The sequence below is a fragment of the Barbatula barbatula genome (assembly GCF_947034865.1).
Source record: "Barbatula barbatula genome assembly, chromosome: 13".
NCBI lineage: Eukaryota > Metazoa > Chordata > Actinopteri > Cypriniformes > Nemacheilidae > Barbatula > Barbatula barbatula.
The window spans coordinates 6,816,111-6,839,473 of record NC_136776.1 but is presented as its reverse complement, the minus strand read 5'-3'; the positions used below and the strand labels follow the sequence as shown (position 1 = coordinate 6,839,473).

At 37.2% G+C, this 23,363-nt stretch overlaps 1 protein-coding gene across 1 annotated transcript; it reads right to left on the bottom strand.

Annotated features, from left to right (window-relative positions):
* Positions 1 to 1,341: 1,341 nt before the first annotated feature.
* On the bottom strand, positions 1,342 to 23,018 carry LOC306902951 (uncharacterized protein; the record flags this gene model as incomplete). Its single annotated transcript, XM_079471872.1, has 9 exons — positions 1,342 to 1,355; positions 4,540 to 4,747; positions 5,657 to 5,716; positions 5,938 to 5,988; positions 6,093 to 6,212; positions 6,709 to 6,828; positions 7,079 to 7,141; positions 22,660 to 22,713; positions 22,995 to 23,018. 9 exons carry the CDS (start codon positions 23,016 to 23,018, stop codon positions 1,342 to 1,344), a joined length of 714 nt encoding a protein of 237 aa, XP_079327998.1.
* Between the last annotated feature and the right edge of the window lie 345 nt (positions 23,019 to 23,363).

The following is a 23,363-nucleotide window of genomic DNA, read 5'->3' as shown; positions in this document are numbered from 1 at the left end:
GCAATCCAACAGTCAAACTTAAAATTGTAGTCAAAAGAATCCCTCAAAACACAGTGTCATCAACAAAACATCAATCGGGAAGGCTAGCAAACAAACAGCAAGAATGTCAATACAAACAAAAGAAAATCCGCTCCTCCCTCTTTTCTCTGGTCACTTCCACTTTATACAGGGAAGGTGAGCTCCAATTGGTTCTTTGGCGATGATTGATGTCCGGATCAGCCAATCGCGGACCTAAGAACTAATGACAGCTGAGAATGATAGATAGAAAGAAAAAGGAAACAACCAAAATACATAGCGGACGTAACAGCGGACATGTCGCATTTCTGTGGCCTTTACGACCTCTAAACGTTGTCGCAGGATAAAGTCGTCGCAGGGGCTTCCGTCAGGGCCGCCGATGACAGACATACTCGAAAATCAATGTGATCGAAGCATGTCCGCGAAGCCGCTACTCCAACGCATGCCCGTAAATTGCAGGTGGGTTTTTTGCAGGAAGGTTCCACAGCCCCCAAACAACTATTGCGCCCGGCAAATGATTAACGAGGTCTGCATGGCGCATGCACCTTAAATGCGGTCGCAACTAAACCAAACTCTGTACGCCTCGCGTGGGGAATGCGACGGGACACATGCGTCAAGCTTGGCTCGACAGCACGTAGCGGACCCCCGCAGGAGCCATCCCATTTTCTCATTAAACCAAGTAATTTCCTACTACCAGCTCGTGGGCCTCGTACAAATGCGGTCGCAACTTCGCCGAACTTTGTCTGTTGTATGTCGGCACAGTGACGGTACGCATACGTGGAGCTCGGACCGACATCGAATAGCAGAGGCGCACCGGGAGCCTCCCACGTGCAATCAAACAGAGTGGCCATTGAAATGAATGGGCTTCCATTGAGTAGGCCACAAAAAGGATTAATGGGAATAAACTGCATGTGGGATCGTTGCTGTAAGACCCCAGAAGACCCCAGGGTTCCGAAAAAGCAAATGTCGAGCCGACTAGGTCCTCCCATTGGCATACGTAAATCTCGGGCGTGTGCGATCGAAGCTCAACATGCAACACCTCAAAGAGTTTCCCATTCACACTTAGTCATTTTACCAACTCAGATCATTATTCAAGAGTCCGTTCACTGACATCTTGACCTTTAACGCATACGCTAGTGCACGGGACATTTTCTGCTGCATGTCGGGACAGTGACGGTACACATATGTCGAGTTTGGGCCGAAAGAATACTGCGTAGCCACGCGGGAGCCTCCCACGTGCAATCGGACAGAGTTTCCATTGAAATGAATGGGCTTCCATTTGAGTAGGCCACAAGTAGGATTAATGGGAATAAACTGCATGTGGACTCATCCCAGTAACCCTTACGGAAAAGTCACATGAGTTTCACACATTTTTCACACGTGATCACATGTTTTTTACATGTGATCACATGTGGCCACATGTGACCATGTGTGAACAACATGTGAAATTCATATGGACAACCCAACACCACAAGCGGGCAACATGTGATCACACGTGGGCAACATGTGATCACATGTTGCAGCACATGTGGAGACATGTGAACACGTGGGCAACATGTCACCACATGTTGCAGCACATGTGGAAAAGATGTTACCATAGGTTATGACGTTTAGAGCACATGTGTAAAATTAGACTCTTTCCAAAGTGTAAATCACATCACAATACTGACCTTTCAGATTCACTTTTTGTAATGTCAAACACAAAACATATGAATGAATACAAATGGTATCTGTATAAAGGCACAAATGCTGCAACTATTTTTTTAAATCTTTATTTAAATTATTGATTAAAATATTGGCCAGATACAGTGTTCAAATCAGCATGTTCACACTTTTTGCAACAGTGCAACATTTACATTTGGTATTACTAATACATTTCATACAATACAAAAAACATTATAAATTATTAACATTAACAATCTACTGACCAAAAGTGAAATACTGACCAGAAACAGTTAAGTTGTCAATGCACTTAAAACTATTAAAAATGTAAGAACTGCAACATATCTACACGAAACAAAGTTGATAGTGCAGATGTGTGTGTATCACCGCGCTAAATGCGACGTGTGTGTGTGTAGATCTGTGTGCAGACCCAGGCTGAATGCAAGTTATGTGTTTGTGTTGCCCGCACTGAATGTGCTTTGTGTGTCTGTGTTGACCTGCACTGAATGTGCTTTGTGTGTTTGTGTTCACCTGCGCTGAATGTGCTTTGTGTGTTTGTGTTGACCCATGTTGAATGTGACTTGTGTGTTTATGTTGACCTGGACTGAATGTGACTTGTGTGTTTGTGTTGACCCATGCTGAATGTGATGTGTGTGGGTGTAGATCTGCGCTATTTGTGACGTGTGACAGTGTGTGTGTCTGTAGACTTCCACTGAATGTGACGTGTGTGTGTGTAGATTTGGGTGTGCAGACCCACGCTTAATTTGACTTGTGTGTTTGTGTAGACCCCTGCTGAATGTGATGTGTGTGTGTAGATCTGTGCTATTTGTGACATGTATGTGTTTTATTCAAGAATTTAATCTTTCTCTAAACTGTTTGGCATTAAACAAACTAAACAAGTATTTTCTTGTCTGTATACTACAAATTTGTCTGACAGTTGGCTTAGGTCCAGAGCAGTTAATTCACCAAATTCAGAAGATATTGACATCACATGCTTAATCTGGCACCGAGATTCACCATAGTAGCCTTGAAGAAACAACCTAGGTTTTGACACACACTTTCTCACAAGACATAATGCATGTTCACAGCCAGTGTGACTCTCAACATTGGCAAAACCAACTATTTGACAAACACTACCATCAGATATCCTGACCAGAGTGTTATCTCTCTTAAGTTTTCTTCTATAATTAATGCTAAGAAATATCTGTGAGTTATGGACAGCTTTGTGGTAAAATATTGCTTGATCTTTGACAGGGTTTTCAAGAAACTGCTCAACAGCATCCTTTTCATATAGATCAAGAGCTCTAGAGCAACCGTGACCAAAAAACACAGTGCCATTCACTCTTCGTACATGTTTAGTTGCATTGAAGCCATCAACCACTGTGTCAAACAGCTGCTGCACTCTAGGATGAGCATTCAGCATCAGAACCTTGCCCATGCTCTCTACTTTTTTTAGTAAGAGAAAAGATTTTACTATCTGTAAAGGTACAGATTGTGTGCCATTGTACAGTTTCAACAGAAATCCATTGCACCCTTCAAAACTGTATGCACTATAACACCACAGGGGGCCCCAGTTTCTGACACTGTCACTAAGATGTAAAAGAATGTGAACATTGTATGTCATATGGGGTCTACCATACAAGGTCTCAAAATTTAGCACAAATTCATTTAGGTGTTGAGATGCATAAAATAGCTCCAGCTGCGTAATGCATGTTGTTTGCAGGACATAAACTGCTTGGCACAAAAGCAGGAAGTGCTCAAAAAATCTACGAGGAAGAACAGATTTTAAAACAATGGGAGCATAAAACAAGAGAAAAGCTCGCCATTCCGATGCTTTCCAATAGGCTCTGGTTAAGATAGATCTGGGCATTCTTGTGATGTTGGATGGAGGTTGAAACTGTTCAATTTTCCTATCTATTTCATTTGCTCTGGTTCCAATATACCAGGGCTCTTTGTGGAAAGAACTGTCAAACCACAGGGTAGACAGCTGTCTCATCACACCTAAATCAATGCAGTGCATGGAGTCAACAATAAATCCAGAAACAATATCAAAAAAAGGCAATGACCTTAAAGGTGTGGGTCCTTTTACACCAAAGTTTTCACCAGTCCCTACATTTCTTTGGCATTTAATCATATCTGTGTGAGAGCGTTCGGTCACTTCTTCGTGATAAGGATATACTTGAACATGTCCTCTACCTTTCTCAACTCTTTCCCCTGGATGCAGACACCAGTTGCAGCCAAATTTGCCATTGAATTGCTTGATATTTTGCAACATGGCTCTAGCAACACTATCACATGAACAAATTATAGCATACACATAAGATTTCACAATCTTAGTATTTGAACACCACTCAAAACCGACTGAGCTGAGCATTTTCATCTCATTGATAAAAGGTCTAAAAAATGTGGAGATGGATGGCTTTTTCGGACCAAACCATAGTCCTGTTAAAAACATGGTCTTTTTCCTTATGTTTGGTGGAAGCTCATTTATGTGACATAACAAGGGCCAGATAGAAAAGGAGGAGGATTTGAAGATGGGTACACCATCAGAGTTAAAAGTAAGACTAAAGGAGTAATCTTTTTTTAGATTTGAGTCTTTGCACATTTGTTTGTACAATTTCCCATCCATTATGTCCGAAATGGTGTCAGGGTTTGTTGGTCTGGTCTTTCTGTAGTTTAGAGACTCTCCAAGATTTGAAGTTTCTAAGGAATGTTTAAGTTGGTCGATAAGGGGCAAGGTAAAGAAGAAGTTACCATTTTTCATTAGTTCATTTTTGTCAAAGTCTTGATGGCAACTCTTACATGCATTATTTTCCAAAACACAACAGCACTTAGGGCAATATACATGAAAATCGTATTTACCCGTTTTGAAAAGTTTTTTAAACAGATATTTGGTGGCTGGCAAGTGAGAATCTTGTGGTAGAATAAGACTCAAAATTTGGAGAAGTGTTTGCAAACCATCTTGTGTTAATCCCACAATTACAGCAAAGGCCATCAGAAGAAGGATGGTTTGTCCTAGAGTAACCAATGCTCCTTGGTACAGTGGGGACCTCATCATGTCATCATTAACCTAGAAAAAGCATGGGTCATTTTAGTTACAGCATTGCATTATCAGGAAACAACTGCAATATACATACATAAATTCATTTCATACATACATACATACATACATACATACATACATAAGTTAACTGGCAATAAGCATTCAAACAAATAGATTAAATTAGATTTGTTAAGGTCAAACAAACTCCACTGACTCACCCATAAACTACAACGCAACCAACTTTCAAAGGGCTGAAAGTGTTTGAAGACTTATTGTAGAATATTCTTTTTGTGACTCCAGTGATTTAGCATTAAATAATATAAAGCAAAGAGGATAATTTTTGTGCACAAACAAATAAAAATTATGAATGTATTAAATTTTTTTACCAACTTTCATGTTATTTATCACATCCGGGAAAATGCTTTCAAGATCACCAAGCTCTCAATGACGGTGAATCTGGGGTCAGCACCGCCTGACGCATGCACTTGGTGTTGACGTGAATGTTTTGTGCGACACAGACCCCAGATCCACTGTCATTGAGATCTTGGTGCTGTATTAAACGCACGTTTTTGAATATTGAAATTGTTGAATATAGTCATTATTGGTATTTGTTTGCAAACATAGAGAATCCTCGTTGCTTTATTGTATTTAATGCTAAATCACTGGAGTCACATGGACTATTTTAACATCGTCTTTACTCACTTTCAGCCCTTTGAAAGTTGATTGCGTTGCAGTCTATGGTGGAGTTAGGGTGGTGGTACAATACACTGGTGGTACAATGCACTGTATGTGTACATATATTGTAATGAAATCCAAGAGAAAATAGTATAATATTTTTTCCTAAAAAAATGTAACTGTAAACTCGACTTGAATAGTGAATAAACAATGAAATACAATAATTTGAAATGTTAATATAAAATGAAGAAATGGTCCTACAATTTGTTCAGAATCAGAAGTTGTGTCATCACCACCATCATAATCACTGCTGGAGTGGTGCTTCATAGAGAGACAACAATAGCTACTATTAGCCAAATAAGTGCAATGACACAAAAAGATTGTATTATTATTGTTCAATTGTTAGCCTGTTTATTTGAGATAGAACAATTAACTGTCACTTTTTTAAGCGTGTGTTTACTACTAGTTTTGCTAATAAAGATTGAGCCAAACATACAAGACAATAGTTCTCAGCTTTAACACCAGTTCAACTGCATACTCACTTCAAAGTCCAAGCCTTCACTGCCACTGTTTGTGTAGTCATCAAGAGACTGCTGTTTAAAGGGAAAAATGGTTGAAATTATATTAATTGTTTAATGTGATGCTTAATCTCAAATGTTTTTGAGTTGGACATGAAATAAACGACAAAACAACAAACTTGTTCATGTTCATCGTCCAAACTCCCCTCAGCCTCATCACAGTCCTCCACAATGTGCCCAGTGTCCAAACTTGCACCTGTGCTATCACTTTCACTGGTTGTCTGGTCATAAAGAGCCTGCTGCAGAAAATGAGATACAGATGGTATTAAGCGTTTAATGTGGTGCTTAATTACAACTATATTTATTATTAATTACAACTATGGGGGTCAGCTGTGACCTAGTAGTTTGAGAGTTGGGCTTGTAATCAGAATGTTGCCGGTTCGAATCTCAGTACCAGCAGGTCATGACTGAAGTGCTCTTGAGCAAGGCACCTTACCCCTGATTGCTCTGCAGTAATGTGACACAGTAAGAAACTACTTGCAAGTCGCTTTGGATAAAAGCGTCTGCAAAATGAATAAATGTATTTTATGAATTATAGGCCTTTCACACTGGACATGATAAAGCAACGTGAATGTGAGACGCAATGACAAGCTGGACTAAAAATAATAGCTCCATTTGAAGCCCATCAGACTGCATGCGATCACTCATGTTGCAGTGTTTCCTATACAATGCAGGAATATGACTCATCCCTAGTATGTACTAGTATTAGTATGTGAAAACACCTAGTAAACCTACTTGTTCAGGTTTATCATTCAACCTGCCCTCTTCCTCATCACTGTTTACTACATCATACTCATTCTCAGAGTCCATACTTGCACCTAGGCCATCACAGTTTGCATGTTCATCATGAGACTGCTGCAAAAAATAAGATATAGAATTTTTTGTTTAAGCTTAATCTAATCTATTATATGGGGAACCTACTTCATAAAGTTAATAGTTTAACATCCCCTCTTCCTCATCACTGTTCTCTATAATGTGCCCATTTCGTTGCAAAAACAGTTTATAAAGATAACTTTTTATTTAGCTTCACAACCACAACTTCTGACAGTTTATCAAAAACTAAAAAAGAAACAGTATTTCTCAACAATTTGAAGGGTAAACCCACCTCAGAGTCCACAGTTGCACCTGTGGCATCACTGTCACTGGATGTGTGGTAATCAAGAGACTGCTTCAAAAAAGGAGAGACAAAAGATATCAAGACTTTAATGTGGTGCTTAATCACAACCATAATATGAGTCAGACATGAAAAACTCATGCCTTGTGTTTTAGCTCTGACAGATCACCCTAAACAAATACAATTATTACTGTATAACAACTTGAAATTGTATACGCACATCAAAAAGTCCAAACTTGAGGAAGGAGCACTGTTTTTGTCTCGATAGTCATCAATAGACCTCGGTGAGGATACAATAATAAATGTAATGCAGTAATTGTAAAAAAAACTGTACCAGTAGTGTTTCCCATTTTTTACTTACTCGCCATATTCTTATTTGTTCTGCCATAACCAAAAACCAAAAATAGTTTTTAACTTTTCATTTTAAGATGCAATCTCTATTTTGCTGCATTGTTTCTGAATCCGCAAAGCGTGCATAAAAACGTCATGTAAACGACTTTATGTATATATGTAAATGCCTTTATTAGGCATTAAGCTATAAAAAATATGATGGTGTATGTAACAGTTTAGATAATAAACGCAAGTCCGACGTGATGACGTAACGAGTATTCTAATTCGAAGTTTGTGACGCAAACTTGCGCCATAGTTGCACAAAATCCTGTTGGAAAACTACTGTAACGATAATAATTATCATGTTCAAATGTATTCTTACCTCTTTATTATTGATAACTTGGTCATCTTCACTCCAATCAGAATGAGAGCTGCACAGATATTGTTTCTTGTGTTTTTTTCCGCTCCAACAGATGCATAAATAGGACTTCACTTTACATCTATATTTGCTTACCTCTCATCATCATCAAGGGGATCTGAAATGAAGTGAATAATATTAGGTGTCTTGTAATTAAAAACTTAGTAACTAGGTATTTAAAAGTATAAATAAAATATGGCAAAACAAAGTCAGAATCACATCTTCGGTGGACTTCATGAATATTTATTTTATGCTACCTTCATTTTATACATATATAAGTGATCAGACAGACATACCTTTAAGACAGAAACGTCTAACGTTAGTTTTCGTAAGCTGACTCATACATTTCGCATAATGATTCGAATACAGAGTGTACAAATTAAATTACTTTGTAAAATCATTCATTACATTGATAACAGTTTTTCATCGTTTTGAAATCGACTCGGTATTTACGTGCAACTCGGGAAAACTGTAACGTTATTTTAAATTTCATTTGTTGTAAGCAACATGGCGCTGTTGAGTTGACGTAGCTGCAAAGGGCTAAATCGACATTTGGAGCTAGCTGTCAAGGACAGCCTATCTTAAGTATTTTAAGCTGGCAACGTTATTGTTTTCACTCTCACTAAACTAGAGATATTCTTTATTAATACGCTAAATAGATGCTAAAAGTTCATTCGCACGCGTGCTTTTAAATACATTTAAGAGTCGCTCGTGCGGAGTCCTAAGTAACGTTATATGGTGAAGATGTATTTCATATGCCAGACAATTAATTTACCAATTTTAGCCATACGATATCTTGTCGTCCGTGGTAAAGGCTCGTTGTAATCGCACAAATATCTTCTGTAATGTAACTTCCTCCTCTTTCTTGAAGGCTCCATTTTGTGAAAACATAAACATCACCCGCACCTCACTCTTCTCCTCCCTTCAAGTTGCGCGCGAGCAAAGAAGAACTTGACTTTTGATTGGATGATGTGATTGACTCTGATCTGTTATGATTGGTTGCAATTAGCGCTGTAGTCACCATTCGTTGCTAAGGTAAATCTAGTCAGACAGAGACTACCGTAAGATACAGCTGCAACCATGTACGTGCTTATAAAATGGATTAAAGAAAATAAAGTAAGTGTTGAATCAGAAAAAAATGTTAGAGACAAAAAAATGTTAAGTGACCCCAAGAGGATCGGCCTGGTGGAACACGGTGCATTAGGAACAAAGCCACCTAAAGGAGGTTGGAAAGCTTTTCCGGGCCAAGTTCTCAGTATAAACGGTAAGTTATTATTTATAAATATTAACTAGCGAACACATTATGTAATTGCTTTTTTGTAGTTGTAATTTAATATTGGTGACGTAGTAATAAAGTACCATAGAGAAGTCAAAATAAATCCAGGCTGAATGGAAATAAGCCTACATTACGTTAGAAGCGCGCGCCTACTCTGTTTCAATCTCCAGTCAGGACTGGTCGTTGTTCTGACTGGAAATTTCGTTTTACTATGTAAAATACATACTTCTAAACAAACTAACTATTAAAACATATCACAGTGAAGTCTATGACGATGTTTTTTCATCTTTATTGTATGCTTTTATATTAGTTTTAAAGTAATAAACAATTCTGGTATAGGGTTTAGCAGGAAAATTATCATGGCAACTTTTGTCCAGTAATATGATAAGTTCAAAAACCTTATCACTTTAAATAACTTTTTTTGTTAATAATAGCATAATTATTTACTGTAATTATTTTGTCAACTACAAAATGGATTTATTATGCTAAAATAAAATGGCTATAATGTATATTTATAATTACATTAATAATTGTAATAGTTAATTACAATAACTTCTTTATACAGAGGACCTTGGGAAAATAAGAAAGGCAGAAAGTCAGTGGATAGAGACACACAAAATGTGGACTGCATCAAAACCAGAGGTATGTTACACTATCATATGGCAGCCCCCTAAAATAATGAAAATCGAATATTCATTCCCCTTAAATAGGTATTCTCCCATTTTTTGTCTCTTTTAATATATTTGTTTTTACTCCTTTTGTTCCTCAATTGTTCTGCTTTTCCAAATTCTTTCTGATTTGTCAGGCTACATTTTCCAATGAGGATGATGGTTCCTCAGATGATAAGGGTAAAAGTCCTCAAAACCAGGAGTTTGAGGTATGCTCTTACACCCGTGTTTGTATACATATTTTTTTGGCTTATTACACAGTGCTGGAGTACTTGATGGGTCGTTGCGACAAAGGTCTACATTAAAAATGAGCTAATAAAATATTTCAAATAATTTTTACATGTTCAATAATTTATCAGGTAAGAACTGGAATAAGTGGGATAATGTACAAGCAGCCAATTGTTATCACGAAATAAGCTCTTTCAGCATGATACAAGATCCTCAAGATTTGCATCAGGTCCTGATAACGCTGTCAGAGCTTATTTCTACAATAACCGGCTCCCTGTACATTATCCTTTACTCATCATCATTAATACTCACCACTCCATATACTTGTTTCTCAGGGTGATTCATACTGGACCCCAAAACGACCCAAGGTGACAAAACCTGCTTTGTTTACACTTAATTATGTGCTAAAAATAGGTCTATCTTTTTCTGACTAGTTTTACCATTTTTACCAACACTTGATTTTTTACTGGATTCTTAGGCAACAGCTAACAAAACCATATTGTGGAATTGTAACATCCAGGACAAAACAAGTTTTTTAGCCCTGATAATACTTAAATGTATTTTTTAAGTATTATACTTTAAAAATACTTTCAAAATACTTTAATGGAAAACTTAACTGTTTAATTACTCATCCTCATGTCATTTCAGTTCTATTGTTTTGATGAACACAAACAAATATATATTAAATCTGTGTAACAAAAGACTATGGAATGACAAAGAATTATTATTAATCATTATTTGCTGACAGATATTTAACCATATTTTTTCTATTGTATATTCTCTCCACTAAACTTCCTCTTTCTAAACCAAAAGAGAGACTACAAAAATGAAATAAAGGACCTAGAGGAGAGACTTAAAGAAAAGGACAAGGAGATCCGGCGGTTGCGAAGGTTGAACCTTCAACTGCAAGAGGGTAAAAAAAGGGGAACCATTTTGCAGTATTACTGTAATAGCTATTTTTTTACTTTCAGTTGATGATCTCTTTAAGTTAAATATGCATTCCTTTGATCTAATTGTAGGACTTGCAGAGACAGTCACTAAATCAGTAAAAGATGCTTTTCAGGCAGCTCAGTGTGCCCCCAGCCACACAGTGCACACTTCTAGCATCCAAGAAGATTTTCTTAAACAGACCGAAGGGATAAAGGTATGATATACATAGCCGGAAAAGGTGATATAAACTTTATACCATGCTGTTTATTGAAAATGAAAAGGCGTTCATCTAGTTCTTACCCCCGTGTCATTCAGAATCCATAAGCCTTCTTGTCATCTGTAAAACAGAAATAATCATTTTTAAAGAAACAGATGAACATATTTAAATGTATTGTAATATCTTCTTTCCTCTTTGCAGAAAAAGTCAGTTACAGAGTTAATTAATCCTGTTGCCCTGGATTACACCCAAAGATGTGAGAGCTACAAAAAACTCACCAGATCAGTGATGGACTCTGTCTTCACATTAGAAGAGATGACCAAATGCTCCGTCACAGGAAAAAAAGGGCTTGTTGGAGAACAAAAACCAAGCCTTGACCAACATAAAGTTAGGCTTGTAATAGGTGAGCCCACTTTAATTGCTCTGCAGGTCCTAGTTGAAATGTCTTTGCCTTTATAATGTATGAACGGACCTTCATTTTATTGAAAGCTGAAAGGGATTTTAGCATGATTTTTAGCATCTAAGCCCAACGGTTTTTTAAAGGTTATTTTATTTCTTACAGACCATGTCAAAAAAGTCTTTCAAGGCATTGGAGACTCTGAAATCAAAGTCTGCATGGCACAAAAATTAAAAGACCTGCGGAGACGAGCAGAAAGGTAAACACTGTAAACTATAACCAACATATCCCTACTGATTATGTCAAGATGCTAATAATTCGAAATCTTTTCTTAATTGGTCATGACATATGTGTAAGATCTTATATATTCATACGCCATGACAAATTTATAAAATATTTATGATTATCAGCATCTTGGTATAGTACAATATACAAAAACCGCCTGATGTCGCGCTGGGACGTTTTCAGCAATATAAAAAAATATGTCAATTTTCTTCTTTTGTCAAAATTATGTTTTAAATAAATTATTCTAGATAACATCAGGTCTATCATCAGTGTAAATGGCTTCAATTTGAAAAATGAAATTTTTGTTGCGAAAGAATAACAAATTATAGTAGCAAGCTGATGTTAAAGGACATTCCCGGCAGAGATCGCCCATAGATTACTACAGACGGTAGCCTAAGGATTGCCTAAGGATTGCTGCCACTTAGCAGTTTTATTACTTTTACAAATCAAAATGAAATTAGCTGAATTCTGAAAATTTAATTAATCTGTTCCGCAATGTTTAAATTTTTTCACAATGTTTTCAAAGCCGATGGGTGGGAGAGGGTGACAGCGTTAACATAATGATCTTTAACCCTAAAAATTATATTCCTGCAAATTGTAACATTTAGCCGACTTCTGATAAACATAATTTTTGTTACATACAAGGTATGAATAAAATTAGGAAAAGGGCTTGAACCCAGCTTTCATACGATATCAAAACTTGTAATATGTAACATTGCAACATGTGATGGGTTTTCGCAGATTTATTTTATTGTGTTGTATTTTCTTAGTTATTATGCTTAATTAAAAAAAAAAAACCGCAATGTGATTGATATTAATTGGAATGCACAATCAAAAAACATGATTTTTGAAAATGGATTTATAGTGTTTCATATATATATATATATATAATTCTGCTCTATTTTTTTATTTTGTTTTTGAATCCTAAAACAGGGAGCCTACTGGAGGAGATGCAGAAGACTAATGCACAAACACACAATGCACATACAAACACTATACAGTACATGTACTTGGATTTTCTTGTTCTTAACACAAAGTTCTTGCCCTCTACATGCACACACACACACACACACACACACACACACACACACACACACACACCTGTACACAGATGTTCTTTTTGCTTATTTTATGATCAGTCGTTTTTAAGAATGTTTGCAAATAAAATCTAAATGTTGTGCCTTTTGCAGTGCTGTTTTGTGTGTCATGTTTAGATGTCTTTCCACTCTACATCACAGCATGGAGCCTCCACTTTGCATACTACCAACAGTTTAACAATATAATGGCTTGTCCTTGGTGTCAAAGGTTATGGTATGATGAATGAATAAATTCCGTAAAAAACATTACGTCTTCCTCTAAAACAACCTAAACTAATTCTGCTTGCAGACCTAAAAGTTTGTAGATTATATGTTTTATTGAAGAAACATTGTTTTGTACTGTACATGCACCCACTTGAAGACACATGCATTTGCATTTCATTTGTGAGCACATTTTGGTATGCATGTGAGCTTATCTTTAATATTTAATTTAAGTTAATGGAATAATAATGGAATTTTACATGGGTAAAATGATCTTATTGGTTTCACATGTGTTTCACATGTGATCCCATGGGTTTCACATAGGAATATGCATGTGTTTCACATGTGATCCCATGGGTTTCCACATGTGATCCCATGGGTTTCACATGATTCCATGGGTTTCACATAGGAATATGCATGTGTTTCACATGTGATCCCATGGGTTTTACATATGATCCCATGGGTTTCACATAGGAATATGCATGTGTTGCACATGTGATCCCATGGGTTTCACATAGGAATATGCATGTGTTTCACATGTGATCCCATGGGTTTCACATAGGAATATGCATGTGTTTCACATGTGATCCCATGGGTTTCACATAGGAATATGCATGTGTTGCACATGTGATCCCATGGGTTTCACATAGGAATATGCATGTGTTTCACATGTGATCCCATGGGTTTTACATATGATCCCATGGGTTTCACATAGGAATATGCATGTGTTGCACATGTGATCCCATGGGTTTCACATAGGAATATGCATGTGTTTCACATGTGATCCCATGGGTTTCACATAGGAATATGCATGTGTTTCACATGTGATCCCATGGGTTTCACATAGGAATATGCATGTGTTTCACATGTGATCCCATGGGTTTCACATAGGAATATGCATGTGTTTCACATGTGATCCCATGGGTTTCACATAGGAATATGCATGTGTTTCACATGTGATCCCATGGGTTTCACATAGGAATATGCATGTGTTTCACATGTGATCCCATGGGTTTCACATAGGAATATGCATGTGTTTCACATGATCCCATGGGTTTCACATAGGAATATGCATGTGTTTCACATGATCCCATGGGTTTCACATAGGAATATGCATGTGTTTCACATGTGATCCCATGGGTTTTACATGTGATCCCATGGGTTTCACATGGATTTCACACAAAAACTGTTCCAAAAACACACATTTCCCATGTGCATTTCACAAGGGATTTTAACATGTTCTCATGGGATTTTAACATGTTTCCACACATGAAATTTCACATGTGAAACTCATGTGACTTTTCCGTAAGGGAAGACCCCAGGGTCCCGACAAAGCACACGTCGAGGCGACTATGTCCCCCCATTGGCATACGTAAATCTCGGGCGTGTGTGATCGAAGCTCAACACAAGAGTCTGCAAGGAGATACGTTTTTGGACGTTCTTATATTGTCAGAGCAAATCTTTTCCTTGAGGCACGCGATGCATGCGTGTCGTGTCACAATCATAGATGAGCAAGCGTGCTGCTCAGCACGGAAGCCATCCCATTCCCCCATTAAAGCCATTCATCTTCCATACCAGGTCCGTGGTCAAGTGTGCATTTCTTACGCGTTTGGACCCAAAACCACACCACATTTCGTCCGTTGTGTGTTGCGACCACAGCGGTGCTCGTGTGTCGAGCTTGGGCCGACAGTGCCACGTCTTGCCAATCTTGGTCACAGAAAGACCCTCGCGTACGCCCACCCAACGCTCACATCTCATAGTTCGTACGATACGAAATTCAGAACCACAGGACCAAGCGCTTTCACGTTGGCGACGAGTTGTCTTGACGGCTCTAAGGTTAAAACGTGGTCAGTGCTGGAGCTTAGTGGGTCAGTGGGCGTGATAGTGCCTGCAAGGACAACACTTATGTGGTCAGGGGGCACAATAGTTGGTTTGTGGGTGAGGGTGCAGTGCTTAATGGGCCACCGGGCACAATAGTGCTTTCGTGGTTAAAACATATGTGGTCTGGGGGCACAATAGTTGGTTGGTGGGCGAGGGTGCTGTGTTTAATGGGCCACTGGGCACAATAGTGCTTTCGTGGGCAAAACATATGTGGTCAGGGGGCACAATAGTTGGTTGGTGGGCGAGGGTGTTGTGTTTAATGTCCCTCCGGGCACAAAAGTGCTTTCGTGGGCAAAACATATGTGGTCAGGGGGCACAATAGTTGGTTGGTGGGCGAGGGGGCAGTGTTTAATGGGCCATCGGGCACAATAGTGCTTTCGTGGGCAAAACATATGTGGTCAGGGGGCACAATAGTTGGTTGGTGGGCGAGGGTGTTGTGTTTAATGTCCCTCCGGGCACAATAGTGCTTTCGTGGGCAAAACATATGTGGTCAGGGGGCACAATAGTTGGTTGGTGGGCGAGGGGGCAGTGTTTAATGGGCCATCGGGCGCAATAGTGCTTTCGTGGGCAAAACATATGGGGTCAGGGGGCACAATAGTGGTTTCGTGGGCAACCCTTATGTGGTCAGGGGGCACAATAGTTGGTCTGTGGGAGAGGTGTGATGCTTAATGGGTCACTGGGCGCAATAGTGGTTTCATGGGCGATCCCTATGTGGTAAGGGGGCACAATAGTGGGTTTGTGGGCGAGAGGGTAGAACTTAATGGGTCACTGGGCACAATAGTGCTTCAACGGGCGACAGGATGGTGTTATATATGTGGTCAGGGGCAAAATAGTGGTTTTGTGGGTGGGGGGCGTGGCTTAGTGGGTCACTTGTGGTCAGGGGGCAACATAGTACTTTGTCGGGACGAGTGGGCGTTTACCCCTATGGCTTCGATGTGAGGTGGGCAGAATACCATTTTCGAGGGCCCACCAAAGACCCTCATGGCTCAACGGCACCCCTAGAGTAGAGCCCATCTGCCCATTACCGCGCTAAATTGACGACTTACCCATGGTAAGGGGAAAAGTGCCCGGTCGCCATTTATCCTGATGGCGATCGGGCGTCATTTTGGAGGTTACGATCCCTTCGCACCACTATCCGTCCCTGGAAACTCGTCTGAGGTAAACATCTGACTCTGAACTCACAAGGACTGAGGCGCGCACGCGCCCACAAATACGTGTGTGTGGCTTCATGCGGCGCTGACAGGATGATGACGTAAATGTATCGCGAGAGCGATTCGAAATTAGATCTCTACGTGTAAGTTCTCGACTCGCTCTCGTGATACGTTGACGTCATCATGAAGTTGAACATGACTAATAACACACAACAAAAGACAACATGTTAAAAACAATAAAGATGGTAGAACTTGTTTAACATTAAATTGTATTAAAATAAACAGAAATATTGTGCTTTTAAAGCATAGCTTTTTAGATCTTCATCCGGGGGTGTGTTCAATTATTTCTACATAAATGCACATTTTTTTCTAAACGGATAAAAATGTATAAAAATGGTTTTATTATAGTAAAAGTGTAGTTACTATGGTTTTTTTATTTAACAACAACAATAAACATCAAAAGAAAATTATCTGCTAAGATGACAACCAATGGTTATTTTAATAATATACTTATTTTAATAATTATATATATATATATATATATATATATATATATTTGGTTCCTTGTTGATTTCTTTGACTTTGTTTTACTTTTCTTTGCATTTTTTCTGCTGTTTTTTTGTTACCAATAAATTTCATTTTTATAACCAATTCAGTTTGTCTGTTGTTCTGTTTTAATGCAATTCAACAATGAACAGGCCATATCACAATCTTAAAATGGTGTGTTGGGCCAACGTTGGGTGCTGATGTTGGCCCAATGTTGTTATAGTGGTTTTTAAGTTGGCAGAAGGCTGGCAAGATATTTTTTAGGTTGGCAGAAGGTCTGCTGGCCGTCCAATAACATGGTTGGCCCAACGGACAAAATTACGTTGGGCCAACGTCAGCACCCAACGTTGGCCCAACACAACAACAAACGTTGGGCCAACGTCTGTTTGCTACCTGGGTAAATATATAATTTTAGGGAAGTGGTGGGCAATTGCAGCTGACCATACTAACGTTGGCCCAACGTTGTATTTCTGTCAGATAGGTTGGGCCAACGTAACCAACCAATATTGACGTTGGCCCAACGTCTGTTTGCTACCTGGGAACTGTGAATCATATTTCATTGTTTGAACACATTTTCCAAGATTCTCAAACACTTTTGTCATTTATACTCCACAACATGCAAAACCCTTTATATTTTCAGCACAGTTTTCTAATGCTAACAAGCTGCTTTATAAATTATTAAAAGACATTCAAACAGAATGAACAGCCAGTGCTGTTGACATATACAACTGTTCAAATAAAAATGAATTAAACTTTAGCAACGACAATTTTATGTTGCAAACTCTCTAAACAATACAAATCCTGTAGGTTGTACCTGAATGATAAATCCTACAAGAAAACAACTTAAAGGTGCACAGTCCTTCTGCAGAAATCATAAAAGACTGCAGGACTCTTCAGTTTGAGCGTTCTTCGCTGAATGGTGATTGGCGGTCTGGATGGTTGTGGCCTCTGTAAAGATATGCTGCATTTCTGTTTTGACAGTGAAATTATAGAAATAATTTTTTTTGTTTTTAATAGACAATTGTCTTTGTTTAACACAGCTAGAACTTTTTTAGCATCTACCGAAATAATTCATTTAATGTCGATCATTATAAAAGGCTTGATCTCGTAGCCCAATTCCTCTTCTTTATTTCTCGCAGGGCTGTTTGATGTCTTTCAATTATTTGATGTTAGAAAATATCGTTTTGTTTCGGCCACCTTTTGGGTAAATGCATTCTTAAACACTTTGAACAGAAACGGTCGGTGATAAGGTCTTTTGAGCCTTTTTGATTTGATCAAGAGTGCACGTATTCAAGTTGTTTGGTGTGAGTAATTCAGTCGTTAGTCATCCTTTTCTGAAAGTATATTAAGTGAACTAAATATGTCGAATAATACTTTTTTTTAATAAAAAAAGAAAACCAAACATGTTGAGGTTGACGAAATTTTGAACAGTTGAATTGGTGAAGAAAAAGAAAATCACCTTTAATGTCACACCTAAAGATGGATTTTGGGGACAAGTATGCATTGCCCTTCCAAACACAAAAAACAATCGCTATAATCTGCTAAGAGCATTTAATAAGGTGAGCATCCTCATAGCTTTCTCTTCACTGGAGAGAGTCTGTGACCTATGTATTCTAACAAAGGATTTTGCAAGCATTTCAGCTTTTCTCTACTGGTTACTGCCTCAGTGTCATGATCTCTTAATACTGGTGGTGAAAAATCCCTTCTTATGCCTCCCATCTTTCTGATCATTCCCATATATCCTTAATATTTATTCATGTTACTACAGAAATACTCCAATATTTCCTTTTGGCTTCTCTTATAATTCTTTTGGCTTTAGCCTGTGCTCTTTTATTCTCCAACTAGATGAGGAAAAGTTTGTGAACAAACTTTATGTTGGCTTGAGAAAGTCTGGTGAAATAGTTTGAATTGTGAGATAGAAAGGAAAAAGAGGTTAGTGTTATAGATAAAAAGATAATTAGATAAAAAGATAAGTAGATAGGTAGGTTTATTTTTAAATAAATTTAATAATTTAAGTTAATAATTTTAAAGAAAGAAATATTTTACGAAAAGAGATAGAAAGGAAAAAGGTGTTAGTGTTATAGATAAAAAGATAAATAGATAACCTGTCTATTAAAGCCCAGCAAAACGAAGATTTTCTTGATTTGAAGAAAAGAGATGACCTTAAATGATCCAAACAATCTTTCAAAACATTGTTAGTGTAATCTGATCAATTTGCCCCAGCCGGGTTTCGAACCGGGAGGGTTCGGCACGGGAGTCAGGCGCTCTAACGATGAGGCTAATGACCATACAGGTATTAACACTCGTCTCTAGAGAGCCTGCGTGGTTTAGCAGCTGGCTCACTTTTCAGGACATGTGCGACACGCGCAGAGGACAGACGCTGACACCTGTGAGTCTCTAAACTCTTTTTCTTTCTGATAAGATGCATGCACATTCATTTCTTAATATGTATTTCTGCACTTGAACCGATGTTTAAAGCTGTTGTTCATTCCACATTATCTTCATCTAGTCAAGGTTAACTCAAAGAAGAAGCACGCCACAGTTTAGTTTTACACGTGGCTATGACAAGAGCCGCTGCAGTAAATCCTGTTTGAGTCTCTGTTATGAACGGCTGTCCACTTGTACACGTATGTATATTAATTATCTTCTGTGTTAAGTCTTTCAAATATTGCCTTTAAAATAGCTTTGCAAAGTCTTTCTGCTAATCCGCATGGTAAATAATCCCGATGAAACTAATTTACAGAGCCCTTGTGCACTACAGACATGTATTTTGTGTCCACTCATTTAGCCTATTGAAAATAAAAATACTTTGTATTAATATGAATAATAATGATACAGAATCGGAGGACGATGTGTAATGTAATGGAAATTTTCTAGTCTAGCTTCTTGATGTGCACTGTAAAAAAAAAACCCGTAAAAAAACGGTAAATCTCTGGCAGCAAAGTTGCCAGACGTATTCCGTCAAATTACAGTAAAAGAATGTTTTTCAAAATTACATGCAAAACCCGTAAAAATACAGAGAATATTTTACAGTCATAATTCGTTTAATTACAGTATATTACTGTTAATAATTGTTATTTAACTGTAGAAAAACAGATAAATTATGTGAAAATACATTAAAAACGACTACCTTTCAGGTTAATCTCTGTAAATATATGGCTTTTATTTGTTACTTTATCAAGTTTCTCTGTATTTATACAGTAATATTCTTTCAAAATACAGTTTATTTTTGTAAAATAAGTAAAACGACATGTAAGAAAACGTAATAATTATGTGAAAATACATTAAAAACAACTACCTTTCAGGTTAATCTCTGTAAATATATGGCTTTTATTTGTTACTTTATCAAGTTTCTCTGTATTTATACAGTAATATTCTTTCAAAATACAGTTTATCTTTGTAAAATAAGTAAAAAGACAGGTAAGAAAACGTAATAATTATGTGAAAATACATTAAAATCAACTACCTTTCAGGTTAATCTCTGTAAATATATGGCTTTAATTTGTTACTTTATCAAGTTTCTCTGTATTTATACAGTAATATTCTTTCAAAATACAGTTTATCTTTGTAAAATAAGTAAAAAGACAGGTAAGAAAACGTAATAATTATGTGAAAATACATTAAAATCAACTACCTTTCAGGTTAATCTCTGTAAATATATGGCTTTAATTTGTTACTTTATCAAGTTTCTCTGTATTTATACAGTAATATTCTTTCAAAATACAGTTTATCTTTGTAAAATAAGTAAAAAGACAGGTAAGAAAACGTAATAATTATGTGAAAATACATTTAAAACAACTACCTTTCAGGTTAATCTCTGTAAATATATGGCTTTTATTTGTTACTTTCAAAATACAGTTTATCTTTGTAAAAGAACTAACAACAATCGATAAAACCCCAATAAGTACATAAAATCAAAGACAAAAATATTACATAAATATATTTTTAAATTATTGGACATTGCAAAAATAATCATAGTACGTTAAAAATACCTTAAAATTAGCTACATACATAATCTGTAAATTAAGGTATTTAGTTGTCGTTATATGAAACAATATTTTGTGTTAAAATATAGCCAATCTAATGTATAGTAACTAAGAAATGTTGTTTCTACCAGTAAAACAAAATCTATAAAAATGTAATGGGTACCTCCAATAAAACAGAACAGTCATTTTAGTGAATTGCAAACAAACGTTTAATGTTAATTGGACAGTAGAAATACAAGCAGAGCATGAAAAAATAGCTACATTATGATAATTAAGTAATTGTCAAATAAAATGTTTTAATGGATAAATAAAAACATTTAAAGGAATTAAAATACACAATATTTTGAACTATGCATGGGTCTAAATAACGTGTTTTCATTATCCGTATGAGTGAGTGAGTTTTGTTTGCTATTTTGATGGTAACTTTTTTTTAAGACACTAACATGTCAGCCAGAAGAATCAATGAATGAATATCGGGTCAGTTGTGGCCTGGTGGTTAGATCGTTGGGCTTGTGATCAGAAGGTTGCCTGTTCTAATCTCAGTGCCAGCAGGTCATGACTGAAGTGCCCTTGAGCAAGACACCTTACCCCTGATTGCTCTGCAGTAATGTGACACTGTATAAAAACTAATTGTAAGCCGCTTTGGATAAAAGCGTCTGCCAAATGAATAAATGTAAATGTAAATGTATATCTGCTAAATATATTTTACAAATTTACTGACACTGTAAGGTGATGCTCACAGTTAAATCATACCAAAGCTACTTTTATTATGGTTCTCAAAGAAAAGCATACCCATAGAGTAGGAAAGGCCTTCCTGTATTACCAGACAGATAATAGTGAAATTCTGTTTTTTTAAAGCAATTACTGAAACATTTTCTTGGTCCAGAGTTAAAAATACTTTTTAAAGGGTTAGCTAAAGTGAACAGGTGCTTCTGTTTTGAAGTCCATAAAAGTGCATCTATCCATCATAAAAACAATCACAGGGCTCTGGGGGGGTTAAAGATTTAGTTCACCTCAAAATTAATTTCCTGATAATTTACTCACCCCAATGCCATCCAAGATATCCATTCCTTTCTTTCTTAAGTGTAAAAGAAATTAAGTTTGAGGAAAACATTTCAGGACTTTTCTCCACTCAACGGACTTCAAATGCAACCAAAATGTTGAAATCCAAATCAATGCAGTTTCAAGGGATGTGCACGATCGCACCTGAGAAATAGGGTCATAAAGTATCTAGCGAAACAGTCGTTTCTTGTGGTTAAAAAGTATATAAATGTTTGTCTTGTGCTGGTCTGCAACGCGCCAGGCATTATGTCATCACGTTGGAAACGTCGCAATTTTTTTTAAATAAATAAAAAAAGATGTCGGACGATTTTGAAATTGGGAGGACAAAATGAGATGGAATTTGTCGCTCTTCCCTGCCTTTTTAAACCGGAGTACACCGATAAATGACATGACGGGTGACGATTCCAACGTGATGACGTAATGCCCAGCGAGGTGCAACACAAGCACAAGTCGAATAATTGTGGTTAAAAAGTATATATATGTTGTGTGTCTTTTTTTTTTTAAATTACCAATCGTTTCGCTAAATAAGACCCTATTCCTGACGTCCACAGCCCTTTGAAACTGCATTGCGATTGAAGTCCATTGTGTTGATAAAAATGCTGAAATGTTTTCCTCAAACTTAATTTCTCTTCCACTGAAGAAAGAAAGACATGGACATCTTGGATGGCATTGGGGTGAGTAAACTCAAGAAATTCATTTTGAGGTAGACTAATCCTTTAATAAAGGCCTTCTGAAGCAAAGAGATGCGTTTGTGTAAGAAAAACATCCATATTTATAACTTTATAATCAAAATTATCTAGCTTCTGCCAGACGACCGTATGCATTCATATGGTGTCAGAAGAATCGTTCATCATAGATTACACAGATTTCAGATTAAAAACAGTCCCCTATTTCCACACCTGGGTTGTCATGGTCATCTGATGTAGATCCACAAGCACAGGTTTATCTATAACCTGAAATCACAAAAGGAGGACATATTTTAAAATGCTATTTAAATTTAGGGTTAGGACTTCCCCTATCCATGAATGACTCTTACATAGTGCACCTTTAAGGTGTAATGGATTAGTTTAAGCTTCTTTTAAATTTACAAACTCATTATGGAGTAAACACTGATACCCCTTTTCCACCAAGGCAGAGCCGGTTCTTGTTGGTGGAAAAGGGGTATGAAACAACCTGTTATGATTGATAATAAAGGATTAGTTCACCTCAAAATGAATTTCTTAAGTTTACTCACCCCAATGCCATCCAAGATATCCATGTCTTTCTGTCCTCAGTGGAAGAGAAATAACGTTTTTTTAGGAAAACATTTCTGGACTTCTTCACAGAATGTAGTTTAATGGGACCCAATGTTTCTCAGTTCATATCCATGCAGTTTCAAAGGTCTTTGAAGTGCTTCAACGGGCTCAGCACGATACCAGCTGAGGACGAGGGGGTTTTCTAGCGAAACGATCGATTATTTTTATTATAAAAAAATTATATACTTTATATACAATAGTTCGGATTGAGCTCAAGAGTGAATAAGCCGGGAACTACGACATCATGCTCAACGGCGCATGCACGTGCGGAAGTACCGCACCACTGTTTACAAACTGAACTCTATATA